The 27946-nt window shown below is 37.5% G+C and overlaps 1 protein-coding gene across 4 annotated transcripts in view; it reads right to left on the bottom strand.

The window, feature by feature from the left end:
• TFEC (transcription factor EC) overlaps positions 1-27946 on the bottom strand; it is a 105870-nt gene that overhangs the window by 31897 nt on the left and 46027 nt on the right. For 3 of the 4 annotated variants that reach the window (XM_078154178.1, XM_020984660.2, XM_020984659.2), the window contains exons 2-4: positions 13391-13432; positions 12740-12982; positions 6962-7057 (exon numbers count right to left, since the gene is read on the bottom strand). In XM_078154178.1, the coding sequence (XP_078010304.1) occupies positions 6962-7057; positions 12740-12982; positions 13391-13423 (372 nt within the window). In that variant the 5' untranslated portion in view covers positions 13424-13432. The remainder of the gene's footprint in view (positions 1-6961; positions 7058-12739; positions 12983-13390; positions 13433-27946) is intronic. The other variant, XM_020984661.2, reaches the window with a different exon arrangement.

Here is a 27946-nt window from a genome sequence, read left to right as displayed (position 1 = left end):
TTTAGTGTACTGACACAAACAGTTATTCAAATATCAATATTTCCATTAACAAATAGAGACGTGGGCAATTGAGCCTGGAAATAAACCTCCACAAAGCTAGACAATGCCAGTGCCTAAGGAAGAAACTAAACCAGCTGATCCTACAGCCCCATGGTCACTGCCTCCATTCTTTTTTACTTTAGAAGACACAATTTACTAGCCACATATTCTATGCTAAATCGCCCACGTATATATGTATGTATATATGCATATGTATGTGTATATTTATATACATATATATATATATACATATATATACACATATATATATACATATATATATGTATATAAAACATTCACAATTCACTATTATATTATGCAGTGATGACTGCAATATACCAAAATCCTACCAGCTAGTATAATATGGACACTTAAATTTGGAAGGAGCCTCAGAGAGCATCTTGTCCAATCTCTACCCAAATCACAGACACCATTTCCAACATTCCCCTAAAGCAGGAATCTAATTTTGCTTGAAGAAGTTGTAATTAGCCTAATGCTCATGTGTTTACCCTAAGAGTTATTGCCAGACTAAATATGAAGCTCACTTTTTAGGCTATTTACTTAAAAACTTCAAGGGTCCACAGTTTCATCTATATATCATGATATAAATCCCACCCCCTCTCCCACTTAGGAAACAGTTTAATGAAATAGTAAGTTGTTTAAAGAGTATCTAGGGCAAGAAAATTAATCACTACATAAATAACCCTCAGTAAGCAAACCTCTACAAATGTAGTTAGGCTGGTCCTTGGACATACAGACATAAAGTTTGTTGCCAGCCCCACAGTCAAAGACTTTCCATTTTGGGGAGGTCCAGAGCTTATATCCCACTGTTTTATGAACTGATTCCTTAAAGAAGCACAGGAATAGGAGTCCAGTGAAGATAAGTTGGTGTCTCCCAACGACAGCAGAAAACATCAGAAATAGAAAACAAAATAAGAATTCAAGCTTTTTTAAAACCATGGAATGCCTTAATGTCCACACCAGATTAAACATGGTATCAGCTTAAACTCTATTGAATGCAGTCTTTATGTGTCCATAGACAGAATTATTTAGCTAGATATTTCCTTCGGTGAAGCTCTTGCACATCTTACACAGACTTCTTTCTCCACAGTCATCAATGCTTTCATCATTGTGAAACCTAACCCTTCTTAATCTTCATCCTTCAATCAATCAATAAACACTTAAAAGTGCAGACTATGTACCAGGCATTTTGCTAAGTGCTGAGGATACAAAAAGAAGCAAAAAACAGTCCCTCCCTCAAGGAAGTTGCATCTTCTTACAGCTCTCTGCAGCATTTATCACTGTTGACCAGTTTCCTACTGGACAGTGTCTCTTTTCTGGTTTTCTTGACAGTGTTCTCGCCTGGTTCTCCTCTTGCCCATGTCCTAACCTGGAACTCCTTCTAAGTCTTCTTTGCTGAAGGAGCCACTAATAGTAGCTGTACCCCCAAGGCTCTATCTTAGATCCTCTTTTCTTTTCTCTCTATAATCTCTCATTTGATGACTTCTTCAGCACTCATGGGTTCAATCTCTCTGAGCAGATGACTTCCAGATTGATATATATAGCCATGAGTTTTCTACTGAATTCTGGTCTTGCATCACCAACTGTCATTTCAAGCCAGCTGTCCAAAACAGAACTCATTATCTTCCCTAACTCAACCACAGACACCACTGTCCTTCCAGCTTAAAATTTAGAGTCATCATCACTTCTTCACTTATCCTACATATCCAATTAGTTGACAAATCTGTCTTTTTCTACAATATCTCTGACGGTCCTTCTCTCTCCATTCATAACAGTCACCACCCTAGTTACTGACCTGATAAGTTTTATATATTATCCGTTCACACAGCACAATGCCTACTTCAGGCGCTTGACATTTCTTGCCTGGGTTACTGAACTATCTGCCTATGTAATAATCCTCCTTCAATTCTCTTTCACTTCAGTTCGTCCTCCAGACAAGCACCAAAGTGAGTCTCTTTAAGCTCAGGTGTCTCCACATCATTTCCATACTCAAACTCCAGTCCTGAATATGATCAACTATAAAATTCTTTATCTGCCATTGAAAGCTCTTTCAACTTGGCCCCACCACACATGGATGAATCTATATGGTGGATTTATTAAAGTCAGAAAGGATGAGAAGACATGGGCAAGTTGTTTAGGACTAGACACATTGGTGAGGTCACTGGTCAGTAAAAATATTAAAGCAAGAAAAAGCTGACTGGTTTCAAAAAACCGACTGAGTCTAATATTTATGATCCTATACAATTCAACAGTCCAATTCCATCTCCATTAGGTTAGTAAGGAATGAGAAACTTTTTTAAATAATATGGAAGGGAATGTGATAATTTCTGCATTCAAGTTAAAAGTAACACAAACAAATACTTAACTGATTATATTGGCCAAATGAGTGATTCAACCAGTATATTAGGTATTTGCTAAGTGCCAGGTAGAGTCCCTGCCCTCTGGATGAATTCTCACATTCTATCCCAGTTCCCGCTATCCTAGGTTCTAGCTTTGAGGTTAGTTAGAGGCTAGAGCTTGACATTTTGGGATGGTAATAATTGCCTATTTCATCCAAATTTGTTTTTCCCCCCAAAAAATGAAATATGTTCCTATATTCCAAAAAATACTAGTTAAAGTTATGATCTTTAAAAAATAATTTAAAGTTACAATCAAAGATATCTAGGTGAACGTGTATATGCATTTACAATGGTTAATAATCTCAACTGAGAAAAATTGTTCATATTCTCTGAGATGGGTGTCATACATTTAACATCATTTCAGTATTGCGTTCTGTATAACAAATGCAAGAAATGGGTATGTTGTAATCAAATCAGTTCCAAAGAAAGAGAAAATCATGAAGAAAGAATATATATATGTATATATATTCTTTCTTCATTATATATATATATATATATATATATATATATATATATATGCACGAGCGTGCGTGCACACACACACACATACATATATTGAGGAACAAGATGTTTCAAATAATAGAATTCATACATAGGAGAAAGAAGTTTGTAGGAAATTCAGCCACATTTTCCTTAATCTAGGAGGTGAAGAAAGAATAAGAAAATAATATTTCTATTCCAGGAAGGAATATGCAGAATTTACCATGACAAGATAACTATTCTACTTTAAGCATAAGGTGAGACTCAAGAGGTAGAATCTTTTGAAATAGCAATCCTCAGTAAAGTTGGCCATGGAATACTATTCCAAAAGAACAAAGTTTGGGCATAAAACTTACAAAAAAACCCCCAACAACAACAATTTATAAACCTCATCAATGGTAATTAAGTGCTTCTGCAATCGTTAAATTGCCAGATTGAGAGTAGGGGTAGAGAAGTGTTGGTAGAAAACGAAAGGATTAAAGGGACTCTTTATGAAACTCTTTGAGAATTCAAAATAAGAACTCACACCCCTTAAAAGTAAGCCAACATCCTTTGTACTCAAGGAACAAGCCCCATGTTTTGCACAATTGCATGGATTTAGATCTAGAACGGATCTGGTCCAACCACCCCTCCCCACCCCAACACCAGAAACCTGAGGCTCTGGGGCTGAAGTAATTTATTCACAGTTACACAGATAGTATGTGACATAGTTGGGATTCAAAAATAGGTTCTTTGACTGCAAATCTGGTGCTTCTTCTCTTGCACCATACTGAGTGCCAAAGAGCTCAGAATTCACATTATTAATTTAAGTTGTTTAAAAAAAAAGAATAAATAAAGTCAGAATTTGAAGTGCTTACCCTTTTTTTCCTCTTACTTTCTGGAAAGATATAAATTTCTGGAAGTCCCCAAAGGAGTCCTGAAGGAGGATCTATACACACTACAGCTTGCATCTTTGCTAATTTTTTAATTAGTAATGAGAAGGTTAAGTGAGCAATTGCTGATGAGATGCAGTCCTTGGATTGCACGGCATATTGCTACAACTGAGAGAAGGGAATCAACCAATCTAGAAGGAATTTGTCCTGATTTCAACATCAGTTATACCCTCTGTGCTTCCGTACAGGGTACAGAATGTTTTACATGAACTTGTACTAGCCGTAAACACCATTTATGGGCCTTACAAGAAGTTTCTTTTTTCTTTGTGCTTACTCTTCTAAATCTCTGTGACTTGGAATCCCTCCCTCCCTTCAAGGCTCAGCTCAAAGGCCACCTCCTAAAAGGGTCCTTTACTGACTTGGTCAGTTTTACATATTTTTACATATTATATTCATATATGTGTAGACATATACACACACACACATACATACAGTTCGCCCTCACCCTGCCAAAATAATAATAGTGATAATTGCTAGCATTTATATAGTGCTTTGAGGTTAGCAAAGTGCTTTACAAAATACTGCATTTTATCTTCAAGACAACCCAGAGAGGTGGTGCTATTACTATTATCCTCATTTTCCAGGACAGGGAACTGAGACAAGCAGAGATTAAGTGATTTGTCCACGATCTGTATACAAGTCTTCTCCAGAGTAGGATATAAGTCCATGCCTCACCTAGATTATTACACTAGGCTCCTAACTGGCCTCCCTGTCTCAAGTCTCCCCCTACTTCAACCCAATCTTCCACCCAAAAGCTAAAGTGATTTTCCTAAGTGCAGTTTTGATCATATCACTCCTCACATAAAATCCAGTAGTTTCCTTTTGCCTCTGATATAAAATATAAACTGCTCCATTTTTTATTTGAGGCCATTCATAACCTGGTTCCACAATACCTTTTTTTTTGGTTTTATTTTGTATTATTCCTATTTCTGTGCTTTAACATGAGGGGTCCCCTATACTCTCCCTCCTCAACTCCACCTTTCAGAATTCCCTGCTTACTTCTTTCAAGAGTCAGCTCAAGCACTGTCTTTTATAAGAAATCCTTCCCAATCTCCCCAAACTAAATTGTAGTATATATGTACATATATGTGTGTATGGATATACATGTATACATTCAACTCTCATCATTCACATTAGATAGGTTCTATAAAGATACTATGAACTCTGAAATAGCCAATACTGACCCAGTGCTCTTAGGGAACATACAGAGTTAGATTCCTGCGAACCTCTGGTCACAATGGAAACGTTTGCCCTTTCTGGAGCTGCCTCCTATACAGATTAGTGAATTTCCTCTTCCTTTTTTTCTTGAACACTGAGCTCATGGCTAGCAGCACTGTCTCATACCTAAACTAAGATTACCGAGCTTAGGAACACTAGACAACACTTCAACACTATGCTTGGGGGCCATTTTAAACAGCAAAATCACCTAACAAATAGCTCAAAAATGCAACAACAACAACAAGATAGACCAAGGGCAGCTAAGTGGCCCTGGACAGAGCACTGCACTGGGCTTGGAATCAGGAAAGCTTCATGAGTTCAAATCCAGCCTCGGACACTCACTAGCTATATGATCCTGGGCAAGTCACTTAACCCTGTTTGCCTCAGTTCCTCATCTATAAAATGAGCTGGAGAAGGAAATGGCAAACTACTCTAGCTAGTATCATTGCCAAAAAAAACCAAAATGGGGTCATTTGTGTCACAGACACAACTGAAATGACTGAACGACAGCAAATAGACTAGGGAAAGAATATTTGTTTATAGTATGAAAGCTGAGACGAGAAGGCAGGGTGTTGCCTTGTTCCAACTTCGGCTGAGATTTTTGCATTGAGTGACTCAGCATGTTTGTGAATGATTGCAAAAGCACCTTTGAGTAATGATTTCACAAATACAAAATCTGTGACAACTATACATGTATACACAGTATGTGAATACATATACACGCTCGTATGTAATGGAAATATCTATCTATATAATTTCTCTCCAAACTTTTTCCTTTGGTGATCTCCTCAACTCCCATGTGTTAGATGATCACATTTATGCAGATGACCTCCAAATCTGCAGGTAACCCTAGGCTGTCTGGCCAACTCCGGTACTGTCTTGTTAACTGCCATTTACCCTGTTTGGAGAAGGAAATGGCAAACCACTGAGTATCTTTGCAAGAAAACTCAAAATAGGATCACGAAGAGTCACACAAAATAACTAAACAAGATCATCCTCTACATGGCTACAAAAGAAATCTTCCTAAGACACAGACCTGACCATGCCATTCCCTTGCTCAAAACCCAATTCCCGATGCTTCCAAGATAAAATACGGACTCCTCAGGTCACCATTTGAAGGCCTCCAACATATCTTTTCAGCCTTATTTCACACTCTTCTGCTTCAAATAATCTGCATTCCAGCCAACCTGTACTATTGAGCTTTTCCCCAAAGTTGGCATTCCATTTTCTGCCTCCATATTGTTTTTTTTTTTGGGGGGGGTTGTTTTTTAATTTTCTTTTGTTCAGGGCCCTCTCCCATGGCTAGAATGCATGACCTCCTCATTGCAATCTTTCAAAATATTCTTGTTCTTTCAAGGCTAAGGTCAGGTGAGGCCTTCCTTGATTATCCCAGTTGTCAGTGTTCTTTTTGTATCCAAATTACATTGTATTATATGTGTCTATAAGTTGTATCCCTCCAGTAGAATGTAAGCTTTTTGAGGGCAAGGACAGTTTGGTTTTTGTTTTCTTATTTCCAGCACTTACAACAGTGACTTACTCATGGTAGGCACTTAATAAACGCTTGTTGAATTAGATTGAATTAGAGGGGGACAATGACTTGGCCAAGGACGCACAGATAAATGTGTCAGAACTAGGATTCAAACCTAAGTTTCTTGCTGAGTTCTTTTTCCACTATATCATACTATATTGAGAAAAAAAATTTTTTTGAACAGAAGATACATTTTATCAGTCACTTAAGAGGAGGAAAAAAATGTCATTGAAGTTAGTATCTTTATTAATAAAGATGTAGTTATTAAAAGTTGTAAGTTTTATTTATTTATATCCTATTTCATTTTATGATACACAGATCAATTAAAATTTAAAAACACTCACCGTCCTTTGCATTAGGAGTGGATCTTCTGGACAACTTGTTCCTTTATCATTAAAACTTGATTCCATGCTGATTATGTTCTCAAAAACATCATCCATCTAGCAAAATATAATATATTTAAAATAAATATACAACATCAAAAAGACCACCCCATCCCTACAATCACTCAATTGACAAGCATTTTTAGGCTTTCACCATGGGCCAGAAACTTGCTGAATGATTTCATTTGAAAAATAAAATTATGGTGGCATCTACATAATAGCCCCCACATCTTTATGTGTGACAATAATGGTCAGCCCACACGCTTATGTGGCCAAAATATTCTCACTGAAAATGAAGATGAATAGGAGGCAACAAGTAAACCAGAGGCAACCAGATAGAATGTAAAAAGCACCAACCCAGGAACCAGGAGACCTGTCCCTGCCATCATTTTATCTTATGACTGGCTAACTGAAAATCTGTGTTGTTCAGTTATTTTAGTTGTGTTTGACTCTTTGTGACCCCATTTGGAGTTATTGTGGCAAAGATACTGAAGTGGTTTGCTATTTCCTTCTCCAGCTCATTTTACAGATAAGGAAACTTAAGTAAACAGGGTTAAGTGACTTGCCCAGGGTCACACAGCTAGGTCTGAGGCCAATTTGAACTCATGAGCATGAGCTTTCTAGATTCCAGGCCCAGCACTCTATCTACTGCACCATCTAGCTCCCCTTAACAATCTCTAGTATATTAAAATAGATTGGAATAAGTAATCACTAGGATGCTTCTAGATCCAAAATTCTATAAGTCAACTTTCCCTCCTTTGTCTAAGTGGATTTTCTCCATACTTGCTCCATGATCAGCTAGCAGAAGTTCTCAAAGCACCCCCTGGAATGATGGGGGGTGGGGGTGGGCAGGGAGGAATGGTAGTAGCCTCAGGTGCTGTCGGGGGAGAATTGAATAAAAATTATGGGGTGGTGGAAACATGAGGAAAGAGAAGAAAATTTTGAAAAACCATTCATACATGTTTCATCTGTGGTGTAACAAAGTTAAAGTTATAGTGATTACATTATTTTCCAAATAAACACACAAAATGGAAGTTATAACTGATCAGTTGGTCAAGTCTGCCAACAGGTCTTTACAAGCAAATGTTGGCGGGCAAACGTGTTTCTCATTGTCAGGAAGTCCAGCATACATTGGCAGGAACATGTGTGCTTGTGATGACTTGTTTACAATATGATACTGTATGGTTATATGACACAATGTTGTGTCATCAAATCTCAATGCAGGAAAAAAACAAGTTTACAATAAATTATTAAATCTAAAATGTGTCATTTTTTAAAGAAATTTTTTTTGAAATGACGCAAATTTAAAAAGAAATAGTTAAAGGGTTAAAGAAAGTAGATTTCCAGAAGCACCCAGAGTAATTTTTATATTTTTTGAAAAGGGGGCAGTAGGCCAAATAAATTTAGGAACCTCTGCATTAGAGCAAGGCAGCCCTTATATAGGAGAACTGATGGCTATTACTCTAAAGTGCTTTGGCTATTCTTCCAGATTCAGAGTCCAGGCTAATAGGACCCCTGATTGATAAACTTGTCCATTTGCCCACAAAACCCTTTTTTTTTGTCCTTGAAACAACTTTTGAACAAAGCTTTTGTATGATTTGGCCTAAATTACAATTCCAGTAAACCACTCATACAAATAAATAGATGCCTATATACCCAGTCAGAAGATCTAAAAATCTAATACAACTTACCTCCTCTCTCAATCTATTTCCTTAATCCTTTCTTTTCGTTATCATCCCCTTTCCACTGCCTCCTACAATTTTTACTTGTACATGGGCAGAAGGGATATTTCTGAAGGCCAGTCTCTGTACATAGGGGTAGAGTGTGTGCCATGTTCTCTTACCTCAGGATGTGAAAACCAATAAAAGACAGTGAGTACAAATAGTGTAAGGATATTGACACTCCTGTAAGTGGGTCAAAACATTTCATTTTTTCATTAATTTTAAATCTTAAATGAGATGTTCATGGATTTCAAAGAATCAAGAATAATGTGGCTGAAAATGATGTGGAGTCTAGCCTTATCTAGTTATCTTCACTAGGATTTTCTTAAGAATCACATAAAAGTAATTAAGACTACCACCTAAAATTAAAATAATTATATATGGTTTACTTATGATTATCATGTAATCTAATCTCTGAAAATGTTGAGGTATAACATTTTTTATTATTATTGTCAGCAGGCTTTCATTTTCCCGTTTTTCCTTTCACCTACATAATAAAATTAATTCTATATCCAAATGGTATCAGACAAAGAAAAATGCATTTTTTTTAAAATGGTGAGGAATGGCAAAAGTCACAGTGAGCAAAAGATTGTTTTCTTCTTGTCAGTCCTCCAGAAGAAAACAAATGATAGTGAAGCCACTACAGATAAATGTTCTCTATTTTCCCCATACTTTCCTGCCTCCTCTGGGACCTCCGTCAGTTATCTTCTCTCTTATATCTTCAGTCTTTCCCTCTTCACTGAGTTCTTCCCCTTCATCTACAAATAAACTCAGATCTCCCTTATGCTAAACAAATAAATAGAAATTGTCCTTGACCCTAATTCCTCAAACTTCATTCTTCATTCATCCATTCATTTATTCATTATGTAAAGGAATACCAGTTATGTGGAAAGCAAATTGATATTAAAAGTGCTGTTTTAGACCTGACCCCCAGATGCCATTGTTTTTCAGGCCTCATTCTCCTTGACCTCTCAATAATATTGACACTGTCACTCATCCTCTCATTAAAATTTGCTCCCCCTTTGGCTCCAGTGACAATGACATTGTCTCTTATCTCTCCTCTGATCTCTGGCCCCTCCTCTGCTCTTTTCACTGACTTCTTTTCTTCCTGCTGCCCCCGCCCAGGTAATCTCCTATCATTAGCTCATCCAGGTTCATTTATCACCACCTAAGTCTCTATCTTCAGTCCATACCTCTCTTTCTGGATACAGTCCTATATTTCCAGCTGCCCACTGGCCATCTCCCCCTCCATATATTCCATCAACATGTCAAACTTAATGTCATGAAATGAATTCTTCTTTCCCCAGACCTGCTTCTCTTGCTGGCTTTTCCTATTGTCATTAATCGCCCCATCATCTTCCAAATTCAATGTTAACATGTAATCCTTATTTTATGCTCTAAATCAAAGCCTGTCAGTTCTCCCTCTGAAATCTGTTGCTTCTGTTCCCTCATTTCTATTGCCACCACCACCCATTTCTCAGGTCCCTTATCACTTCACACTTATATTATTGCCACAACCTGATAACCAGCTTATTTGCCTGCAGCCTCTCCTCCAGTATAAACTGAGCGAAGATCTTCCTACCATATTGACTAAATTGCTCAAAAAGCTTCAGTGGTCCTCAACAGCCTTTAGAGTAAGTTTTGAGGTGTTTGAAAATGAAATGGGCTACCTTATAAAGTAGTGAGTTTCCTGTGACTCATATTCTTTATACAGAAACTGAAGGACCACCTGTCAAAGGGATGGTGCAGAGATGCTTCCTGTATTAGTGGAAGGTAGGATTGGATGGCCAATATGGATGACTTATAAGATTTTAAGAGTCTTAAGTCTTTCTCGTGCTCAAAAACATTACGTAGCTCCTTGTACCTCATTGAATAAAAGCCTTACTTCTCTGTCTGGTATCTAATGTCCTTCATAATCTGACACCAATAAGTCTTTCTAGCCTCACAATCTATTCCTCCCTTATGTGCAGCCTATAGCCTAGCTATCATTAAGCATACCTTTGTCATCTGCTCTTTCTCTCGAGCTGGCCCTTTTGTCTGGAATATTCTCTCCCCAAATTTCTGTTGTTAATTCTACCCATTTTTTTTTTCAAAGCCGAGTTTAAATATGATCTCATTGATAATTCCTCTTGAACTCCTAGCCAAAGTCATCCTTCCTTCTGATTTCCTAATGAACTTTAATAATAGCTTCCCTTCCATCTCTTACCACATTCTTTCTCATAGTTATTTACTGCCTTCTCCTATTCCTATACCCCCAACTGTCAATAATTGGAAGGTCTTATTTAATCATCATATCCCCCTGTAGTTCCCAGCTGACCTGAAGTGAGTACTTAATAAATATGTTGAATATTTTGAGAAGCCTCCTCTGATTCTTCCCATCCCTCTCCTCAAATGGCTTCATATTTACTTATCTGTGTACATGTATCTTTCCAGCATAATAACGCAAGCTCCTGAAGACCAAGGACTATTTCGTTTTTGCCTTTGAAATCTCAGTATCAACATAGCGTCATATACATAATAGATGTTTAACAAGTATTTAATTGAATTAACTAATGCATGACTGAATGATAGCCAGGGGAAAAACATCTGCAACACTGTTGGATAATACATTTCCCTGTTTCATAGCCAGCAACTTCTAACCCAACTTAAAATCCTGAATTTCAGATAATTCCCTCTGGCCCAATCCTCTGCAGGTAGGAGTTTAAGGAGTGTCTTTGAATAGTTGTTGGCCCCAGGGTTTCCTCTGGAGGGGCTGAGTTGTACTATGTCCTGCTCACTGTGAAAAGCCAGAAGACTGATATTTGTGATTTGACTTCTGGTTTAAAAAAAAAAGGGACATATTTCACATTTTGTTTCATCTTTCTGATCTGTACTGTGTTTTCATCTGTGTATGGAAACTTCTTCTGTCAATGCCAGTCATTAAGTTATCTAATACTTTATTCTATCAGAGATTTGTCTATGGTACTGAGAAGTTAAGTGACTGGTCTATAGTCACACAGATGGTATGTTTCAGAATGTGAACTTGAATCCAAGTCTTCCAGGCTCTAAAGTTATCACTGTACCATGCTGACTCATATTTTGCTTAAGAGAAATCAAAAAGTTCATATTCTCACTTTCTGTCCTTCCCCACCAGAGTCATCTCCTATATCAAAATGCATCCTGAAAATAGATATCTATTGGAAATATGTTTTGCATGAATGCATATGTATAACCTAAATCCAATTGCTTGCCTTCTCAATGAGGGGGGAAAAAAGAGAGGGAGAGAATGTGGAATTCAAAAATTTAAAAAATCAATGTTAAAAATGGTTTTTACATGTCATTGAGGAGAAAGTATTAAGTAAACATCAAGAAAAAAGGAAAATGGATATCTGTAAGATCTTCTTGTCCTTCATGTGTAAAACTTATTCTCCTCTCATGTTTGTGTAGTCTTAATGGAATTACGTGGAAATTCTGAGTCCAAATTCACTTTTTAAAAAATGACAACCAATTAGTATGTCAGTATGTATTTTTTTTTAAATAAAAGAAAGAATACACTAGCCAAATGACTTCCAGAGTTGGGCTTAACTTGCTGGATAGTTCTTGAACTGTGCTCATTTAAAACTTCTTGTGAGATATAGGTGTGTGTGTATGTATGTATGTGTGTATATATATATATACACATACATATATGTATGTGTGTGTATATATGTATGTGTGTGTATATAAATGTATATACACACACATATATATAATTTTTGAAAAATAAAACATTTTGGATATTTTCTCCAAATGAATTATGATCGTGGATTTAGAATGGAAGGGATGTTAGAAACTTTCTGGTTCACCTCCTATGTTTTACACTTGAGAAAACTGAGACCTAGAGAGGTCAAGTGACTTACTAAAAGTCACAAAGGTTGAAAATGGGATTTGAATCCACCCATCTTTTCCATTGTTCTGCCTCTAATGCCTCTTCATCCTTTTGTCCTGTTCTTAAGCAACCAATCTCAGTTTTCAAAGCCATTAGTCATATATTCCATACCACATTTTCGTGGTCCTTCCCAAGAGCTAACAACTTGGTGATTGGATTTTCTGTGATCCCAATCTTGCTGTCAGGAGGTGCGTGTCCATTCTGTACCAAATGTGTGGCACCTGTGGCTTGTGGAGGAGTCAGTGTTAGGGTCTGATTGGGCAACTTGGTGTCTAGAGGCAGATACTGCTTAACTTGGTGTCTCTGTGCTTGCTGTATATGGTACCTAGTTGGGTTTTCCACTTGTGTTTGGACCTAGAAATCAAAAAGATAAATGTTAATAGGTCACATCGTTTGTTGAATCCTAATGGCTAACACAGTCTATTTTTAACATCCAAATCGTGGCATTAAACACATAACATTCTACAACACCCCAAGCCTTTTGTAGATTTTTGTAGTTGTCATAAGTTACCTAAGGCTATAATGACTTTACTATTTAGAAAAATCAATATGTGTCAGTGAGAGACTACTGGATTGCTTAACCTTCAAAACACATCATTTGATGCCAAAAGCATTGGTAAAAATTTTATTTCTCTCAAAATATTGTGCAAAAGAAAATGGCATGCAAATGACACAAAATTAATTGTAAAAGTGATTGTCATAATGCAGTGACAGTGATAAAGAAAATGCTCAAGATCTTGCTGCTGTGAGTTCTTTACTCACCTTGTAATAAGGTCGATCAGTTAAATGAGGCATTGCTGAGTTCTGCAAGAAAGAAAAACTTTCAGTCCTAAGGAAAGCCTACCCACGTACCAAATGCCAATTAAACATCCAGCATTTGGGCTTTTGGAACCTACAAGTCAAAAGTGAAACTTTTCAGTGATCTTGCTTATACCCCATAGTAGTAAAAAGCTTGCCACCTGTTTGAAAACTGAAGGAAATCTTTCCACATTTCAGACTCATTTTCACTAGTACCGCATTCAAGCTTGTGTGCTTGCACGTGCACACACATCCATGCACATGCACACACACAAAGTGCTACTGATAACTTGGCCCTCTGACTTTTCCTTCCACTACCTTGTGATGTGACTAGTCACCAATTTCTAGTAATAAATTTTCCTCAAGTGGCCCATATGTGTGTTTAATATGCCCGGCATGTTAAACAATAGCAAAGGCTGCAGTACAGTGCTTATTTTTTTCTTTTTTATTCCAGCTACACAAACTACTGTTTAATTCCCTTAACATACATTAGCCCAGACAAATAGCCCATACAAAGTATTTTGCATTTAAATGAGCTAGTTTGGGGTACAATATTGTAGTACTTACTTTAGTTTAATTCTGTTATGCTGACATTTTTAGCATTATTTTAATTGTGTGACCATAAAATAATTTTTCAGTCATATAAAAAAGATTGAGATTGGTAATAAAGATTATACATATTACTAATTATATTGCTATGAGCTTTGAAGTTGTAAAATAACATTCATTAGAACACCAGTGGGAATTTTTTAGGGTGGCTGTTTAGATTATTCTACAGTTTTAAGTTAACACTCCTCATTCTCTTCATACATTTACAAAATATATTTCATAAATAGCATTTTCAGACTCACAAATTAGAGTCCTCTTTAGTTATGTATTTAACATTAATATTTAAGGACATTTGTATTAGGTTTTTTTTTTTAAGAGTGCCTCTGGTTCAAAGGAAAGGATGTTGACTTCATCAGTTCTCCAGATTCATTCACTCCTTCCAAAACATTTATTAAAAGCCTACTGTACCAAGTGCTTCGAAGGAGACCAGAGATGTCTAAGACTAAGTTCAAACCTCCAAGGAATTTACAGCTTGGATACAACACAATCTACACAAATCAGATAACTCAAGAACAAAACAAAAATGATTCATAAAGCTGTGGCAACTATAGCCAAAAATAGGAACTAGCAGAGTCAAAGTTTTTCAAGGAGGCAAACTTTGAATGAAGTCTTGAAAGAAGGCTGAACCAAGACAATGTGGCAGAGCTCTCATGGCCCTGGTAAGAGGAGGCCTTTCTAGTGACTTCTAGGGACTAGTGATTTCTCTTTCCTGGAATGACTTTATATTGATTTATCTGTACTTCCCCAGTAGAACATAAGTTCAAAAACTACTTCTTGTCAGTTTTTAATCTTTGCATCCATAGCACAGGCCGGCTAGCTGGTACAGTAGATAGAGAGCTGGGCCTGGAGTCAGGAAGATCTGAGTTCAAATCCAGCCTCAGGTACTTACTAGCTCTGTGACTCTGAGCAAGTTGCTTAACCCTGTTTGCCTCAGTCTTCCTCACCTGTAAAGTGATCTGGAGAAGGAACTGGCAAAACCCTCTGGCATCTTTGTCAAGAAAACCACAAATGAGCCGTGGAGAGCCGGACAGGACTGAAACAACTGAACAACAACCACAAATCCATAGCACCTGGTTCCTGAAAATTGTATTTTCTTTTGTTTTGAGGAAATTTCTTTTTTGGCAGGAGTGAGCTAGAGCTGAGATTTCATTGATATAGGAGAACTCATAGTGAAAATGTTATCGGTTTTAAAAGGTAACTATTCTGCAGTTAAGAAAATTGCTTTCAGAACTGTGAGATTAAGTATCTTAACTCAGAATTGCATAGCCAGTATGTGACAGAGGTGACAATTGAACCTAGGTCTTCCTGGGCAAGCAGCAGATAGATTGGTAGGCCTGGGGTCAGGAAGACCTCAGCACAAATGTGGCCTCAGTTTCCTCATCTGTAAAATGGGGATATAATAACAGCACCCAAGTCCCAGGGTTGATATAAATAACAAATGGTATAAAATCTGTAAAGCACTTTGCAAACCTAAAACGCTACGTATAACTGCTGCTTGTTATTCCTGGCTCTCTTTCTGCTACAGCATGCCTCTTGTGCCACCTGGCCTGTAGCAGGCACCAAATAAATGGTCATCAAATTGAGTTCAATTAGATGGATTTGTATGGAAAGCATTGCAAGTGGGGAAAAATAACCTGAGGAAAAGGAGAAAAGCATTAGCTGGGATCAGGGATGGAAGAGAAACAATCCAGAGCACTTCTCCAAAAGGAAAGCTACACCCTCTCCCAAACCACAGCAGAACATGAGATATGGTCAAACATGAACTCAAATGGAACTCGATGTACTTCTCTATTAACTGTCTGTTTATTTGTAGCCATGAAAGATGAAACTCTGGCCGGTAAGGAGGCTTACATGTATATCTGTCCAACACAGCAGTCCAAGTAGAAGAGATTTGCATAGGGCAAGAGCATAATTTCAAAGTACAGGCCTTCAGAGAAGTCTCATTAGCGGAGGGCTTCTTAGCCTTTTTTGTGTCCTATAATAAGGATGTTAAAAAAAAAAAAATATATATATATATATATATGTATGTATGTATATGTATATATTTTTTGAAGCAGCACAGAACTGGAATTTGAGGGGGGGCGTCCATCATTTAAGGAATAGCTGAACAAGTTATGGTATACAATTGTGATGTTATATATTGTCCTGTAAAAATGATAAAGGGGATAATATCTGAGAACCCTGAGGACAGTTGTATGAACTAAGGCAAAGTAAAGTAAGCAGACCTAGGAGAATAATTTATTCATTGACAATAACATGGTAAAGACAAAAAGCTTTGAAAGGCTTAATAACTGACCAACCATAATTGCAGAGGATTAAGGATGCCTCAAGTTACCTCCCTCTTCATAGAAAGGGAAAAGACTCAAGGCATGAAGAATGAATGAAACATACGTGTAATTTTTTAAGACATGGCTAATATGAAGATTGTTTTGCTTGGTTATGAATATTTGTATTAGCAGTTAGTTTTATAGTCTTTCATTCTCAATTGGGGGTGTGTGGGTGGGAGAGAGAACAGATTTTTGCTGATTGAAATAAATAAAAAAAAATTTTAAGTGAATGTTGCCAAATTACAAAGAATAAGCATAGCTCCAAAGAACAAAAATGAGAAGCCTCCACACCCTCCTCCCCACCCCTGCCCCAACTCTTTTGCAAAGGTCAGAATTCCATGGATATGGAATCTTGCATGTGCTTTTGGCCTTTTTTTCAACATATGGATTGGTTTGCTAATTCTTTTTTCTCTCATCTTTAAAATCTTTGTTACATGAGATGGTTCTCTGGGAGGGAGAAAGTTCTTTCTCTGGAGGTGAATAGCATTTTTCTTGAGTATTTTGGAATCGTCTTGGATCACCGTATTGCTGAGAATAGCTAAGCCGAATTTCACAGTTGATCAGCAAGTGGCTTTCTCAAGGAGTTTAGCCACAAAGGAGGTGGTAATTAGCAGAAGAATTAGGATCTAGTCAGGGTTTTTATGGATGAGGGAAAGATGGGTGTGTTTATTGCTAGTTGAGAAGGAGCCAATTGGTAAATATTGAAGAGAAAGAGAGAGTGGGGATAAAGGTGGGGGCAATCTGCTGGAGAAGACAGAAGGAGATGGGATCAAATCACTTCCTCCTGAATCTCCCAGCATGGCTTCCTTTAATAGTTCAGCAAAAAAAAAAAAAAAAAAAGACCCTGAGGCCATGTCCTATAATGAAAACTTAATCTTTCATTCTTAATGGGTTATAGCCTCAACCCTCTCAAGCAGGTAGATCTATACCTCTCAAAAAATGTCAGCCCAAACTTTTAGGAAGCTCCATTCAGCTTAATGAACAGTGCAAGGTAGCATTACATAATAATAATTTGCATTAATGAATTATTTTCTAAGTTTACAAAATATTTTTCTTCATAATAACCTTATGATGAAGGTAATGCAGGTATCATCCTCATTTTATATGCGACATGAGTGCTCTAAACATGTCAGCCTATGATGATGAACTGGTCTCCCCGAAGTCATGTGTTCTCTTACTGCCAAATCCAATGGCCCCAGTACTCATCATTTTTCATCTCACTGCAGTCTTTGACGCTTAACAGCTCTCTCCTGGATACTTCCTCTTCTCTGTATTTATGTGACATTATTCTTTTTTTGGTTCTCCTCTTTCCTGTAGGATTGCTGTTTTTCAAACTCTTTTACTCAAAAATCATCCACCATGGTCCCTAAAACAGGAATACCTTGAAGATGTGTCCTAGACTCTCTTCTTCTCTTTCACCATTACATTTAATCAGCTCACCTGGAATCAATGATCATTTCTTTGCAAATAGCTCCCAGATCTACATATGTAGTCTGAGTCTCTACCCTTAGCTCCTGTCCCGTATCAGCAACAGAGTAATGACCATTTGAAACTGGACATCCTGGAAACATCTAAAACTCAACATACATGAAACTCTATCACTCTACTTCCTTACCTTTGCTCTTCACACCTAGAACGGACTCTTGTTCTCAGACTCTGGCTTTCTTTAAGGCTAACCTCAAATGCTACCTTCTACATCAGTGGTTCTCAAAGTGTGGTCTGTAGACCCCTGGAGGTTCTTGATAACCTTTCATGTGGTCCACAAGGCTGAAACCACAGCATTTATATAATAATACTAAGTACTTATTGCCTTTTTCATTTTCATTCTCTCACAAGCGTACAGTGGTGTTTTTCTAGAGGTAAGATGGCCTCTGACTTAAACTTAGCTACCAACATGAAGACCGAATATTTCAACTGCAGAATTGTATGTTTGCCTTATAAACAGACAAATTTACAGGCATGATTGAAATTCAGTTTTGCTTGTATTTATCTGGTAGCCCGTACCAGCTAATCGTCAAAGATTGTCTTTTCTGTGAAATGTTTGACAACAAAGACAAGGAGTGCTAAAATATTCAAAATGCTGAGTAACTTTTAAAAATCTGATGATTTGTTCTGGAACAGGCCTGTCACTTCAAAACTGATAATATTTGTTGCCAGGAATAAAATTTGAGCTTTCAAGTAAAAATTTGAATTTTGGAAAACATGTATATGTCACCATGAGCTTGACAGCTTTCCAACACAAAAGGAACTACTTGAAAAACCTACTAAAATACTCCTGCCTTTTCCAACTACTTGTTTGTGTGAAGCTGGACTTTATACCTATTTTTTGTTGTTATTCAGTCTTTTTAGTTGTGACCAACTCTTCACGACCCCATTTGGGGTTTTCTTGGCAAAGATACTGGAGTGGTTTGCCATTTCCTTTTCCAGCTCACTTTACAGATGAGAAAACTAAGGCAAACAGGTTTAAATGAATTGCCCAGGGTCATACAGGCCCAACACTCTATCCACTGCACCACCTAACTTGATATATTTCGACCAAAACAATATATCACAAACAACAGATTCAATGAAGAAGTGGATATGAAATTCCAGTTATCTTCTATTAAGCCAGACATTTGTGAAAATGTAAAATGATGTCACTCTTCTCACTAATTTTTGTTTGTTTTGGAAAATATAGTTATTTTTCATAAAATATATTTATGTTTAATATATAAAGGGTTTATTATTGTTACTTTAAAATAAGTATTTTTAAAACATATCCAAATGGGGCAGCTAGTTGGCGCAGTGGATAGAGCAAGAGCCCTGGAGTCAGGAGGACCTGAGTTCAAATCTGGCCTCAGACCAAACACTTGACACTTACTAGGTGTGTGATCCTGGGCAAGTCACTTAGCCCCAATTGCCTAAAAATTAAAAAAAAATTTAAAAAGGGGCAGCTAGGTAGCATGGTAGATAGAGCACCAGCCTTGGATTCAGGAGGACCTGAGTTCAAATCCTGCCTCAGATACATAACACATATTAGCTGTATGACCCTGGGCAAGTCACTTAACCCCATTGCCTAACCAAAAAAAATAAACAACCCAACCATATACATAACAATTTCTGTTGTGGTAAATATTGAGAGATATGACCCACATAAAACAAAGCTCTTTGGGGGTTCTCAATAATTTCTAAGAATGTAAATGGGTGGGACAGCTAGGTGGTGCAGTGGAGAGAGCTCAGGCCTTGGAGTCACGAGGACCTGAGTTCAAATCCCAGCCTCAGACACTTGACACTTACTAGCTGTGAGACCCTGGGCAAGTCACTTAACCTTGATAGCCTCACCCAAAAGGGAAGGACAAAAAAAGAATATAAATGGGTTCTAAAACAAAAAGTTTGAGAACTACTGTTCTCCATGAAGCCTATCTTCACCACTACCCCCCCATTACTTTATGTCCATTTTGAATATATCTGTATAAATCTATATATGTTTTGTGCCCCTCCCCCCCAAAGCTCCACCCCATGAAATCTAAGAGGACAGAACCTTTGTAAACAGCACCTAGCACAGTACATGTTACATAACAGGTAGGTAATGAACACTTGGTTGTTGATCAATTGCTTAAGAGATGGAAGTTTTCCCCTTTTTACTAAAAAGTTTCTCTATATTAGACATTAACCAGTCGATCAATCAATCAACATCCATTAAGCATCTACTACTCACCAGGCACAGCACTAGGGATACAGAAAGAAGTAAAAGACAATCCCTGCCCTCAGGGAGCTCACATTCTAATGGAGGAGAAAACAAATATGTCCAAACACGCTAGGTGTAGGCTTAATAGGAAAAAATTAACAGAGGGAAAACACTAGAATTAAGAAGGGTGGGGAACGGTTTCTTTTAGAAGGTGGGATTTTAGGGATTTAGGTGGGATTTCTTGTAGTAGGTGGGAAGCCAGTAGACAGAGATAAGGCGAGAGTCCCATGCCTGGGGGATAGCCAAAGAAAATGCCTGGAGCCTAAGGATGGAGTGTCTGGTTCACAGAACAGCCAGAAGGCCAGCGTTGCTAGATCAAAGAGCATGTTAGAGACTAAGGTAGAAGAGGACTGGAAAGGTGGGAGGCAGTAGGTTGTGAAGGGCTTTGAATGTCAGAGGAGTTTGCATTTGGTCCGGGAATCTCCAGACTTTTTTAAAGAAAGGGGTACTTTAGTAAGATCACTTTAATGGCTGAATGGAGGATGGATTGAAATGGGGAGAGACTTCTGGAAGGTGGACTGACCAGCCGCTATTGCAACTATCCAAGCCTGAGGGGAGGAGGGCCTGCCAGGGTGATGGTCCTCGATTATTTCATTCATCAAACACAGCATTAAACACCCACTATGTGTAATGCGATTGTAATTCAAACTTCCTGACATCATCCAAAATAATTCAATAATTTTCTTTTCCATTTTTGTCCCTCTCCATTTTCCTACCACCTCTTCATTCACTGGTTCTGGCTCAAAGTGTTTTAAGGAAGTATGTTTCTTGGGAGATTTCCTTCCTATTTTGGAGACTAACACTGAGAAAGCTTTCCTAATCTCTGAATAGGCAGAATTAGATGGTTCATTTGCTAATTCTGAGATTTGCCCAAAATTAGTTTAAATTTATACTAAAATGTGCCTTTAAAAATAGGATCTTCAAAGATAAATAATACCTTCAACAAAAATGTAAAGAGCACAGGAATTCTTTTGTAGAACTGAAAACTTTGAAGGATTCAAGTGAAAACCTATTCACAGTTCTAACACTCAGCAGGGAAAATGTTCAGGGAAGTGTGAAGAATCCAGGATACCTGGGTTCTAATCCCAGAATTGCCACTCGCTTGCTCCATATTCGTAGCATTTGACTTCCCAGGGCCTCAATTTCCTCATTTACAAATTTATGTATAAAATGTCCAAAGGCCCTCCCAGCTCTTTCTATGATTCTTTGAGTTAAAAACATGGGTGATTACCAAGTAGATTATTTAGATTTGAGCAAATCTCTTTATTGTTATCATAAATATTTTTGCAGTAATAATAACAGCTAGGCATTTTGCTAGCATTTTAAGGTTTGCTGGGTACTTCATAATACATTTCCTCATCTGATCCTCATAACAACCTTGTTAGGTAAGTACTACTATTATCCCCATTTTACAAATGAGGAAACTGAGGCAGGGAGAGGCCAAGTGACTTGCCCAGGATCACATAGCTACTAATTTACTGAGGCCAAATTTGAATTCACTTCTTCCTGACCCCCAAGTCCTTGGCTTGTTCCACTATCTACCTAACCTACCTACCTATCTCTATAGATTATACTTATAACAGCTTTGGAAGGTAGATGGGGAAAGTGAGTCCAAGGAATGAAAATTGATTTGCACAGGGTCAATGAGTATTGAGTGTCTAAAGCAGAATTCAAATTCAGGTCTGACTTCAAATCTGGCAAATTTGGAAAGAAGAAGTACTTTGCTTTATATCTAAATTTAAGCAATTTTTCTTCTTCATTCTCCTCCACCACCACCCTTAGGAACTGATTTCATCACTTTAGGGAACTCCCAGTATAGACACTGCCCTTGCAAATTAAGATCAACAATTCATGTGTATCATAGTCTTAGAAAATAGCCAGTAATTTAACTGTATATATGTACCAATTCCAGAAACAGAACTTAAATCCAGTTTTCCTCTCTCCATGGTCATCTTGACCTTATCCACTATGCTATCCTACCTCTTAAACGTAAACATATCAAAAGGCCAAAGTCCTATAGAACCTAAGAATTTGCAAATCGGCCTCTACAAATCTAAAATATATTGCCATAATTTCAACATCATGTTATCACCTTGACACTCAATCACAAAAGGAAAAAAAATCAAGTTCACGAATTTTGTCTAGATCTGCAAATGAGCTGTTATTTTAATTAACCTAAATAGTAGTTAAGCTAAAAATTTAATTAAAAAAAAAAAACTTTGGAAAAAAAAATCACTCCATCTCCATTTTAAAATAATGCTAGTTTCCATTTAGAATTTTGTATCCCCAAAGTGTCATGATCCTTTAACAAAATTTAGAAGCACTGTTATGTGTTTTTAAGACTGCTACAATCGTTAGAAGAAAAAACAGCCAAGAATTATTTAATAAGTAAACCTAAGTACTAGATGAAAATTTAAATCCCAGAAGTTTTAGCTTCAAAGGGCGACAAGTAAGCAACCCAGTCAAGTGGAGGAAAATCCTTTTCCTAAGTGGGGAAAGGCCACTCCTAGAGGAGTCACAATGGCTAACTGAGAGAGTTTTAGCAACCTTGGTCTTTTCTTTTACTGCTTCTAGCCCAAAGACAGAAAGATATGCTGGAGCCCTAAGAATTCAGACAGGTATACAGGAAAAGACAACTTAGGGTATTTGCTATGGTGAACAGATAGTAGACAGATAAAGTTCTCTCAAGCCAGCAGTTTTCGAAATCTGCTGAATTGCTCAAAGTCCCACAGACATTGCCAAACCCTGTGAGAATCCAACTCCAAGAAGAGGTTGAAATGAGCTAGAAAACTGCTCTTTGTAAACCTATCATAAAAACAGGTTTAGATAAGCAAAGATCAGAGTGGATGGAATTTGGTTTCAAGCCACAGCATTCATTTACTGTGTGGTCCTAGGCAAGTCGATGTACACCTAAAAGTCTCATTAGCTTCCTATGCCAAATGGAGATAACAACGCCTGGACTAACTTCCTCCCTGGATTGCTGTGGGGAAAGCACTTTCTGAACCACAGAAGTATTCTTTCAAGTATATTCCTATTTATAATTATCTTATTCAACTCTGAAGAGCAATTATTTCATCTACACCAATCCGCAGTCCTGAGGCCTTTTCTGTTCCAACTATATTGAAAAAGATGAAAAGAATGAAACGAGAAATGATAATGATGATAAGTATTAGTGGCCAACATCTTCCACCAAAGTCTTCAGTGGCACTATGGAAAAGGGGATCTAAGTTTTTTAAGTCAGTAATCAATCACCAAGCTTTTAGCAAGTCCTTTTTTTGTGGTTCAGTCCTATATGACTCTGGGGGGTTTCTTGGCAAAGATACTGGAGTGGTTTGGCATTCCCTTCTCCAGATCATTTTAGAGTTAAGAAAACTGAGGCAAACAGGGTTAAGTGACTTGTCCAGGGTCACAAGGCTACTAAGTATCTGAGGATGGATTTGAACTCAGGTCTTCCTGACTCCAGACCTCAAACTCTATCCACTGTGCCACCTAATTGTTATGTACCAATCACAGCCATATCAGGTATTTGACTGACTGAAATTTTTATTTTAAAAACTGCTTTGTTAAAAACTATTGTTTTGTCTGAACAGTTAAATTAGTCAGTTAATTAATAGGGATAGGAACTGGACCTGTGATTTCATTGGTAATGAGAGCCGTGGGGTGAGAATACCCCTGTCAATGCAGGTGGACACTGCTCTGCAATCCTGTGGAGAGTTAGTCACAGATATATGATCCATGTGCTTCTCAAGTAGTCTAGAATCCTTTGACCAGACTTTGATTTATTATAATAACATTACCAGATCATTTTAAATATCAGAAGGGGAAAAAAAAACCATATCCAAATCAAGACAGACAGTATGAAGCCTGAGGTTTTAATGACCACTCACGGCAATCTCATTCACTGTAATATGACTGTCATTATTTCATGTTGTTAATGTTATATTCAGTTTGAATTTAACGAATGAAGTAAAAGTTTGGACTTCACAATTGAATAATAGGTTACTATTAATTATGTCACTTGTGTGAGAGGTATGTATAAGAGGGAATCTATTTTGGATCTTAATATCCCTACCTCCTAGATATCTACTCGTAAGAAGGATATGACATTTGTTAATGCCTTGTAGTAAAGTATAATAAGTCATTTTTTCAAATCTCACCTTTGGAACAGTAGTCTTTGACAGTGGTATTCTAATAAATCCTGAGGTGACGAGGCCTAAAATCATCTAGTACTGCATGTCTGATTGAGATAAAACTACAAAACTGAAACTCAGGCAGGCTTCATCAAAAGTTTGGCTTGGGTTTCTGAATAAATGTCGGCCCATTTTGGCTGAGTGAGCATCCCTCAGTTCATTAAAAGGAACACAGATTCAGAGTGTGAAAGACTCTTAGAAGTCACTCAGTCCTGTGTTTTGCAAATGAGGAAACTGAGGCTTAGAGAAATTGGATGACTTGAAATGATTTGCTTCCAGGATCTCACAACATTTAAGTACAAGGCAAGGATTCAAAGCCAGGTCCCTCAGACTCCAGACCAGCAGTGTGCTACTTAGACACAAATCATTCAAATCTAAAGGATGTGAATCAAAGCACCAAGGCAAAAAAAAAAAAGGCAAAAAAAACCCCTTTTTTTAAGGAGATCTAAAAATTTTCAGATGGGGCCTTTTTGCCAAAATGCAGTAATTGATTATTCTTTGTGTGACATTTTAACAATGGAAATGCTTGAATGAGGCTTTTGATAGCCAAAGTCAAGCTATTAAGAACCTCCTAATAAGACTGATTTAGTACCTGACTACATGGATAACTTAACCTAGTTTTGCCTATTTCTGTTAACTGTATGGATAGGCCCTTGAAAGCCACAAGGAAAAGATTTCCTGGGTGAATAATTCTACTTAAATGTATATAGTACTTTAAATCTGAGAAAACAGTTTTTCCCCCACAACAGCCCAGTAAGGTAAGAATTTCTGCTTTTTTTGTCTTTTAAAAAAAATAATCAGTGTATTATTCATGATATGGATCAGCATCACATTTTAGAGCGTTGCCTAGGCACTGGGAAATTAAGTCATTATTCATCACTGTCACACAGATAATGTGTGGTAAGACTCAAACACAGAACTTCCTGCCTAAGTATAGGTAGTAACACAACCATTTTACAGATAGGGAAACTGAGGTTAATCAGTTTTGGCTGTTAACATTTTTTGTGTGTTATGGACTCAAAGGCAGAAGTTGGCATAGTCGACAGAGTGCTGGATTTGGAATCAGGAAGACCTGAGTTCAAATTAAGCCTCAAGCATTTACTAGCTGTGTGACTTTGGGTGACTTTCAGTGACTGTCACTGAATCTGTTTGCCTCAATTTCCTCAACTGTAAAATGAGGATAATAACAGCGCCCACCTCCCATCATTGTTGTAAGGACCAAATGAAAGGATATCTGTAAAGCACAATGCCTGGCACTTAATAAATGCTCGGTTCCTTCCTCCCTTCTTTTGGCAGTCTGCTGAAGCCTATGGACTACAGAATAATGTTTTCAAATGCACCAAATGCAACCCAATGAATTAAAAAGGAAACAAATTGCATTAAAATAGTTATCAAAAATTTTTAAAGAAAAAGAGAGTAGAGAACTAGATCATTAGAACTCCAGGTCCCCTGATCTAGGGTGATGTAGCCAGGAAGCATGAGGGATTGGATGTGAACCCCAGCTTCTTGTCTCCAAGGCCTGTATTCTTTGTGTGACATAATGGCCCCTTTTAAATTTCAAATCTGAACTACCGTAAGAAATTTGAATTAAGTGACTCTCACTGAGAAGCACTAGACACGACCTGTATAAGTACTCAAAACAAGATCCTGTTCAAGTTACAGAAAAAGAAAGCTAGAGTATTAAAAAAAAAAAAAGATGAAAGGTTTATCTACTTCTGATTCTTGGAAACCAAACTCATTTTGCTAACAGCAACATAAACTTAAAAACCTCTTTATGTACAATTATGACACAATTAGGCTTTTCTCCCCACATGTTATTATTGTCAGCTTTTCTTAATTTGATAAATGTTTATGAAGTTCTTATTATATGCATGGTTTAGTCCACTGGGGAATGATTTTTGGTCCCTGCCTTTATTTTTTTTTTTTGGTTAAGCAATAGGACTAAGTGACTTGCCCAGAGTCACATAGGTAGTAAGTGTTATGTGTCTGAGGCCGGATTTGAACTCAGGTCCTCCTGAATCCAGGTCCAGTGCCCTATGCACTGAGCCACCTAGCTGCCCCCCCCCCCGGATCCTGCGAGAAAGAGAAATATACCTACAATCAGCAGTTGCAATCAGAGAGATATTAGCTTAGAAGCTGTATGGATAAGTATCTAATATCATCTCTGAATGTGCACTGACTGCACTTTCTCTTACCTTGCTAAACTTGCTACTTACAGTTTAGGGTGAGTTTGCTGCCTTTTAGACTGTGTTCTTCCTATTGTAAAATCAACTTCACAGAAGTGCCACTTCAATCATGGACACCAGCTTTCAGAAAAAGAAAGCTACAGAAGGAGGAATTTTGGAAATTTGAAAATAAATTTTTTCTTCTCAATCAATAATCATTTATTAAGCTCCTTCTAGACGTTAGGCACTGTACAGGGTGCTGGAGGTACCAGGAACAAGTGAAATGTTTCCTTCCCTCTGAGAGCTCACAGAGGTGCAGGTAAGAAAATTTGTCACATACAGGCATATAAAAAACACGTTTCCCTAATATATGTGTATATGTTCATTCCTTGAGGGGATTTAAAATACACGTGCGCGCGTGTGTGTGTGTGTGTGTGTGTGTGTGTGTGTGTATGTGTGTATAATTATTTTCTATCATTTCCTTCCTATTTATCCTGTATATAGCTTGCTTCGTATATATTTGTTTGCATTCTCTCTCCCCTATTAGATCGTAAGCTCTTTGAGGGCAGAGACTGTCTTTTGCATCTATTGCATCCCTAGCATTTATTATAGTGCCTAGCACACAGTAGGCAATAAATGTTTATTGATTGACATATACACACATATATACTTACATCTCTATATGAATATACATATACACATATATGTATACTATTCAAACACACACACACACACATATATGTATTTAAGATTGGATCTCCCTAACTTTCCCCAGCTGGAAGTGCAGGGGTAACTCAGGGTCCAGTCCCACTGACGACTAACACGGAAGCATTTTCCTGCTCCATTTCCAATCATTGCTGGTTGGTTACTTCTTGGGCAGCCTGGTAGCCCTTTGCTCCCCAGGCTCACCATGTTGGTACCCAACAGTGCAGACTCACCATCAGCTTTTATCTCTATTGCATCCCAAAACTCGTGAGCTCAAATAATCTACCAGCCTTAGCCTTCCCAGTAGCAGAAACTACAAATGTGCACCACCATGCTCAGCTGTAAATTAATTTTTAAAAGCATGAACAATCATAAATTTCATACTAGATAAGAATCAAAAAATTTAAGTGGGGGGAAAATTCTCCACTATATTTAAGCCTTCTGATAATGCATCATTTTCCTCTTAGAGCATCTATTTGTAGGTGTATGCCAAGGACTTAACTTGAAGAGTACAAAATGCATTAGTAGCATACCAATTACAGAGCTTAACATGACTGCAGTCTTTTATAAAATAAGAAGTTGGTTTTTCCTTCATAATTACTTGGGGGGCGGGGGAGGAGACTGTGCATCCAATTCATTAATTCCATTTAACGGTAACACCCCAAAATGAAAGATTTAAGAGCCTATGTTGTTGTTACTTAGAGCAGGAAAAGCTCAATTCCAAGTGCCAACTGACTTCAAGAAAGATTAATCCTTACTCTAATTTACAGTAAATTTTCCAAGGTCTAACAACATTT

The sequence above is a fragment of the Phascolarctos cinereus genome, unplaced genomic scaffold (genome assembly GCF_003287225.1).
Source record: "Phascolarctos cinereus isolate Bilbo 61053 unplaced genomic scaffold, phaCin_HiC Scaffold_1;HRSCAF=81, whole genome shotgun sequence".
In the NCBI taxonomy this organism is placed as follows: Eukaryota; Metazoa; Chordata; class Mammalia; order Diprotodontia; family Phascolarctidae; genus Phascolarctos; species Phascolarctos cinereus.
The sequence above is the reverse complement of the archived record's forward strand: the minus strand, read 5'-3'. Positions and strand labels throughout refer to the sequence as shown.